The sequence below is a fragment of the Mus caroli genome, chromosome 10, assembly GCF_900094665.2.
Source record: "Mus caroli chromosome 10, CAROLI_EIJ_v1.1, whole genome shotgun sequence".
Lineage (NCBI taxonomy): Eukaryota > Metazoa > Chordata > Mammalia > Rodentia > Muridae > Mus > Mus caroli.
Window position 1 is genome coordinate 113,408,583 of NC_034579.1, and position 7,171 is coordinate 113,415,753.

A 7,171-nucleotide genomic window follows, 5' to 3' on the forward strand; every position below is an offset into this window, starting at 1 on the left:
CTCTGATCTCTCTCTCTCTCTCTCCTACTGATGAAGTGTGTTGTCCCTAATATTTTATTTTGCACTGGGGAAATCTTCTAAAATGCTCATCCAGATGGAGTTCACATGAGGCATGCAGAGAAAGGCTTATGCAGAGGCAACGGGCAAGCATTCTTCTTTGTAAACTTTGGACAAAAAAAAAAAAAAAAATGGAGCCCAGTATTTTACACTTGTCTTACATTCTGCTGTTTTCAGTGGAAAATAATATAAAATAAAGACCTGCCCAGAGGTAATGTTTTGCATCTCTGCGGCAACCTTCAGTGAGCCCTCTCACATCTGGCAACAATGTAACATAAGGAACGACTTCAGACCTTCACACCCTTCGAGTGAGAAAAAACAACCTTAGCTCAGACTTTCCGTGCAGCCTAGAGATCGAATGCAGTGCTCTATCGTTATCGCAAAGGCCATGTGTCTAGATGCTCTGTCCTTGCCAGCTCTCCTCTCTGCTGCTGAGCACTAGCTCTCTGATGTCACTACGCAACCTCCGCCTCTTAATCAAAAGGAAGGGTACCTACAAGGACAAAACGTAAAGGAAGGTAGGTATGCGTTGGAAGAAAATGATGCCAAGGCTACTTCGAAGCTTACCAAGAAGCTCCACAAAGCCATCTCCGTTTGCAAGAGCTACACACAGTTCTGGACCTAGTCAACAGCAAGATACATGGATGGGCAGAACTGCCATCTAGACAGAGAGAGAGAGAGAGAGAGAGAGAAACATTTTCAACAGCATAAACTGCCCTTATAGCTTCTGAAAAAATAGCTCTGTTAAGATAAACCACTTTTTGGTTTTTTTCAATCAGCTGTGCATTAAGAACACTTTGTTCCCACCGCTACCCCTGATTTTACAGCTCAGCTCTGTCTGCTGCTGCTGGGCTGCCGCTCTCTTTGATGCCGCTTCCTTCTGCCTCACTGCTGTCTGCAGGAGTGAAGGACAAGGATGCTGAGTTGATGCAGTATCTTTTGCCGGTCGGACGAGGTCCATCGTCAAAAATGTGCCCAAGATGAGCACCACACTGTAAGAGAAAAAGGATGCTTAAGGCACACATGCACCAAGTGGGCTTTGAGGGGACTGGATGACTGGCTTGGGGAGGAATAAAATAATGAAAAGCATCCTGAACCATTTCTAATCTGCCTGTCAATAGCTGAAGAGATGGCTCCAGACAGACTTTGTACCACACGCTGAGAATAAAAAACACTCGAATTGTGCATATCAGACATCATTTAAGAGCCACTGTATGTTTTGATCTGTGAACTCTCTCAGTCAGCTGGAAATTGACTGCAGTAAGTTTATGAATTGAATTGACCCTTGATCTCCCCTTGTAAGAAACAGGACAGCATGAAATCTCTTCCCCCTGGCATGACTTTTTGGCTTTGGATGGGTGGGTTTCAGATATGCAGAAGTCCACTGTAAAAGATACACTTTAACTGGCCATGACAGAGGTGAGGGTTGTTTTCATGGGTGGTAAAACTTAACATCACTCCTGGATGTTCTTGGAACCCAGGGAAGCAGTGGCAAGACTCGGGAGATTTATGTCACGGTCACCAAAGCTGCAAATAGAGCACATGGGAGGGCTCCAGCCCACACCATGGCTTGTCTTCTAGCTTCCAATAGGTGGACTGTCATGCTGGCTTCTCTTTTCACACACGAAGTGCATTGGAGAAGGAAGAGGCGGTTCACTCAAACCTAAGTCCTTGACTATTCAGAATACTGAGGAAGGTGAGTGTCAGAAGGAAGGAGTGTTGGTTATGTTCCATCGAGTGGAGATGTCATTCGGATGCAGCGACCCCACAAAGGCCAGCTACTGGATATGTGCCTGCAGTAACTGTTTTAAAGCCGAGTACGGCTCCAGATGGTACCACACGCCACATGCACACATCTCCCGCTTCCTCTTAGCCGGGACAGGGTAGGTAGATGGAGACATCCATGCACCACCTCCAAAAGGCTTTGGGGACACAGACCTCATTGTGCGGTAGAGAAGCCAATGGCTGGACTAAATGATTTCCACACAACTGACAGCTATGGAGTACCTGTTCACATGCCTGGCACTGTCCTAGACTCTGAAGATTCAGGTACCAATCCCTGGCCTCTGAGTGCTTACCTGTCAGCTAGAGATACCGAAAATAAGCAAGAAAAGCAGTGACACATAAGATGTAGTCAGTAGAAACCAGCCAGGAGAAGACAGGGATGGGGTTGGGGAGGGAAAGTATCAAGGTGTAGAGGGGCCTCTGTGGTGGCTTTGGAGACACATATGAAGGAAGTGGCTGTCGGGTGGGAGAGGAAGGACTGGGGATTAAGGTAAAATCAGGACATAAGTGGCTTATAGGTGATTTGCTCCGTCCTCCCACCAGAGCTGTTTATAAACTGAGAAGGGTCTCAGAAGGGAGTGGTATGAAGAGAGAGGTGATGTAAGAGGCTCACCAGAACGGAAACACCCAGAGTCTCGATTCTCTCTCTGCAGGTGCTAAGCTCAGTGCTAAAGGCTCTCTGGTTTCTAATAAACACTACTGATAGCTGCTTCGGCGTCCCCTGCACTTCCGTGTTAAAGGTACATCCTTGCCTTACTGCCAGCATACCGTGTCAATTTATTCAAGGACTAAAAGTGAACCTGAAGTGGTCTGATCTATTGCCTGGGAGGAATAAAATATGAAGCAGGCCTACAAAAACAAGTCTTGCGTTACTGTATCCCAGTCTGTGGAGGTTTCGGTGACCTCAGGTTGCTTTTCCCTTTGACCACCAATAGAGGCCACAGGTATCCGCGGCTAGGAGGCACCGGAGGACTCCATGTGCTCATCCCGTGACACAGAGAAGCACTTGTTTCTGCTGCCAACGCGTGTAAGGTGCAGGCTGACAGGAAGCTAGCATCCTGCGACTGGCACACAGTTACTGATCTCACGTGCAGGTCTGGCACTTTGGTCCCTCGGCATCCGAGGGAAGTTTGCGGAGGAAAGCCGGAGGTGGGGCGTGAGAGCCTGCACAGCAGTAGTTATTGAGAGAACGCAGCTCTCTGGGCAAAATAAACGAGATTGCTTCAATCCACTAATCGTTTCTTGAGTGTACGTGTGAGCGTGCCTCCCTGTTGAATAAGTATAGTAAGGACAGACTTAAAGCTTGTTGGAATCTATGTGGTCTTCTTAAGTCCCCTACACTTTTCAGTAACTACACGACAGTGACTCAGTGTGGTGACCTAAGCTGATTTTCAACCTGTGCTTCTATTCGCTAATTAGGGACTGGCCCTCTGATTGAACAGAAAGGAACACTTCACTCCAAAATGTATCTCTGGTACAGGCAAAAGGAACAGAGAAAAGAAGATGAAGTTAGGAGAAGACAACAGTTATCTGCAAGCAAACATGGGTTAGGGTAGCGTTGTGCCACGAAATGTTCGTGAACCCCAAAAGATAGCCAAGGAGCTGATTCCAATGCGATCGCATTAGGGTCTCTTTATCCAAGTTCAAGCTTGGGCCACACTACTGTATCTGATGCAGCAGAGCAGGAGGGGGCAGCCCTAAGCTTATTTTCAGGCAAGCATTTGTAGAAACAAGAAGTGGGTATCTAGCCTGGCACACATCTGATGGGGGGGGGGTATTATGGCCTTTATCATAATTGGCTGGTGCTAAGAATCAAACCATAAATGTAACTCTTGTGTTTTTTCCTGATGGGTGGTTGTTAAGAATTGAAGTGCCAGGGGCAGGCTTGTAACCTGGGGGTGCATTTTGTTGGGAACTACCCTGGAAATTGGTGCTAGACGCAGGTTTTGGTTTGGGGGGTAACTTGGAAACCGGTACTAGATACAGACCTTGTTGTGGGGAAAGGGGTAGCCTGGTGGTAGGTATTGGCATGTTACTTAACTTGAGTTCAACCTCAGGTCAGGTTCTCTAAAATGGAGTCTGAACCCAAAAGACCTGGCGTCTCAATAAAGCCGTGCCTGGGAAACAATGGAGGTGACCTCAGGGTGCCCATCACAATATGCTTTAAAGGCTCCCAGCACCCCGGGTCACGGAGCTTGGCACGGGTGTTCACTTCTATCTCTGCCACCACATTGGTGCCTGCCATTCACTGCCTGCTGTTTCTCAGGGAAGACTAGCTTCCTCTCAGGCCTACTGGTCTGGGCTTGAGAGTGCACAAGCCCAAAGGGAGCGCACATGGAGCCCATTCTCTCCAGCTTCTGGCCGGGCCAGAGGCTCAGATGATGGATGGAAGTTGTCAGTGATACATTGTTTCCTTAGCCGCCTTCGAGCTCTGCCTCCCTGGCCCCAGCCAATTGGCAACGAGCTGGGATCACTCAGCACACCTGGCAGTAACTGAAACAAACTGGTTGCCTGATGAAGAAATCTCTGAAGCCTGCGGTTAGTGATTTCATCCAGGGATAGACTCTCTGGTGTGCGCTCTCAGATCCTTTAAGCACTTATGCAGCTCTTTATATTTTACAGAGAAACGCTGCACCTGAGTATTCTACTCGCCATTCCAAAGGTGCAGGTGAAAACAGTTCCAAGGGAAACATTGACTCTCACAGGAATCCTTTCCCACTCTGCAAGGTTCAGGGAGGGAACCTGCAGAGAACCCAGAGACAGGGCATCCTAGGGAACAGAGAACCAGATTTAACTCTGACTGCAGTTCCCAGCCTCAACCACCTGGACCCGGACCGCCTGAGAAACACAAACAGTGCACCCTCCACAGATGCATAGCTCTGCACTGAGGTATTTCCCACTGTTCCTCCAGGCCTTTCTCATAGGATGCTTTGGCTTTTTTACTGTCAGCTTCTCTTAAGTGTTTGATCTGCAAAATAAAGCGCTTTCAAAGCTAGGCCTTTACACTTGGGCACATGGGCTCGAGAAGGGACCAGAAGAGAGTTCTCAGAAGAAGAGCGATTTACTTTGCCATCAGTACTGTTTCCTCCCGCGCTGCTTGAGGACACCTGTGCGCAAGCATGAGCCCTGCTTCTTTGTGCTTGCGATATTAATCTTGTGTCAAGGAAATGGTTGTGAACTCACCAGGTGTGTGTTACGATTCGACAGAAAGACCGAGTGATGTGCGGGCATCTTCGATCATCAGCGATACAGGAGTTGTCATCTACAGAAGATGACTAAGGCTTGGAGGGCCGCTAAAGAGTTGCTTAGTTTTGGGAACACTCTTTGTGTTTGTGGATGTTCCACCTCTCTATTGATCGAGATACATTAATACTGGTCTAAAACAAATGTCAAGGACATTATGATGGCCTTAGCAGCAACACATTCGGCACAACCTGTGTGAACTTGGATTTAATGGGTGACTTCAAGAGTATTAAAGAAAGTTGGTGATCTCTTAGTCTCCCCCTTACAATTCTTACCTGGGGAAGGCAGGATCCCTAGTATTTCCAGGAGAGACTGACTCTCCTGGACTACTGACCATTCCAAGATTTTACCTCTTTGACTGACTTTTAAGCTCCTGGCATAGTGCTGCTTACTAGCTGAGGAACTGAGGGGCCTAGGCCAGATAAGGAGGACTCTTGGAGCCTCTGAACCCAGAAGAGGAGCTCAACGTTTCCCTAGGCTTAAAGACAAAGCCTTTGGAAGGCAGAGTCCATCTGGTAGTGCCAGAAATGAAGCTTGGGAGAAGCAGGTCCCTGCCCCTCTTTAGAACAATCGAGACAACACACCTTCTCCACAGGGCCAAGCACTGGTTGCCTTCTGTGAGAACTATCCTGTTTTGGCATAATCTCTTTGATCTCCTCAGGGCACCTTTGAAAAAATCTTTCCTGCATTCTTGCTGATGTTATCTTGCCTGGAGGGGTCGGGGGATGATGACTCCAACCCTGAATTACAGGACTAGACACAAGCAGATCAGAAGTTAGGGACTTGGGGAAGGCTAATACCTCTTGTCTCAGCTTTCCAGTGCCTTTAGAATTTGTTTAGAGAACTCAGCATTAAGGACGGGTTATGCGCAAAAGGAAAGTAGATGTAGATTTTAAAAAGAGGGTGGCACCTCGGAGGCTGGTGAGATGGCTCATTGGGTAAAGTCATTCGCCACCAAGCCATGGGAGGACATGGCGTCAATCCCTGGAATTCACACAGTGGAAGGAGAGAGTTCTGCAATCAGATTTCCGAGAGGGCAGAGCCCAGGCCTGGTATCATGGCCACTAACTAGCAGAGCCCTAGAAAATGCTGCCATACAGACGGTGCCCAGTACACTGAAATTAGAGTCTCTGGGGATCAAACCCAGTGGTAGAGTGTTCCACCTTCATGATCAGACCCATTTCTCAGAGGAGAACAAACTGAAGACATGAGTTAAATCAATGAAGAATTATGCTTTTCAAGGGAGAGGGAGGTCTTTGAATGTGGAAGATGGTATACTTGCTAACCCTACTTTTTAATTGAAAACAGAAATTCCCAGGGCATATTACCTACATGTATGAAATTGTCAAAGAATAAATTCAGTAATGAAAAGAACCCCACAAACTCATTGGACGGTCAGGCTCAAACAAGTACCTCTTGGAAATAAAAGTGCTAATGACTTCTCTAAGACTCTTGCACCTGTTGAAGATGAGAAACTGGGCAAAGGACAGCAGCAGAGTCCTGACGGTAGCCCCGATGGTGGCCTCTCTGCTCCTGCAGTGACCCAACTGTACCTCCCTTTATTCAATCTGTGCAAAAACATCTTCCAACAACAGTCTTGGGTACCAGAGTAAATGTCAGTAACACAGAACTCTGAGTCCATCTTTCACTTGTTTGGGGGCAGATATGAACTTCTGATGGTTTGTGTATGCGGCCCAGGGAGTGGCACTATTAGAAGTTGTAGCCTTGGAGGAGGAGGAGGTGGAGGAGGAGGTGTGTCACCATGGGTGTGGGCTTTAAGACCCTCTAGTCCTAGTTGCCTAGAAGTCAGTATTCTGCTAGCAGCCTTCAGATGAAGATGTAGAACTCTCAGCTCCTCCTGTACCATGCCTGCCTGGATGCTGCCATGTTCTTGCCTTGATGATAATGGACTGAACCTCTGAACCTGTAAGCCAGCCCCAGTTAAATGTTGTCCTTTGTAAGACTGGCATTGGCCATGGTGTCTGTTCACAGCAGTAAATCCCTAACTAAGACAGAACTGAACTCTTTGCCTTAGCATATGCCGTGGCTCTTTCTCTTTTTTTTTTTTTTTTTTTTTTTTTTTTTT

General features: G+C 47.4%; 1 protein-coding gene across 3 annotated transcripts in view; it reads right to left on the bottom strand.

The window, feature by feature from the left end:
* Positions 1-161: 161 nt before the first annotated feature.
* Positions 162-7,171, bottom strand: part of Msrb3 (methionine sulfoxide reductase B3) — a 115,733-nt gene continuing 108,723 nt past the window's right edge. For all 3 annotated transcript variants that reach the window (XM_021175168.2, XM_029482658.1, XM_029482659.1), the window contains exon 7: positions 162-1,049. In XM_021175168.2, the coding sequence (XP_021030827.2) occupies positions 879-1,049 (171 nt within the window). In that variant the 3' untranslated portion in view covers positions 162-878. The remainder of the gene's footprint in view (positions 1,050-7,171) is intronic.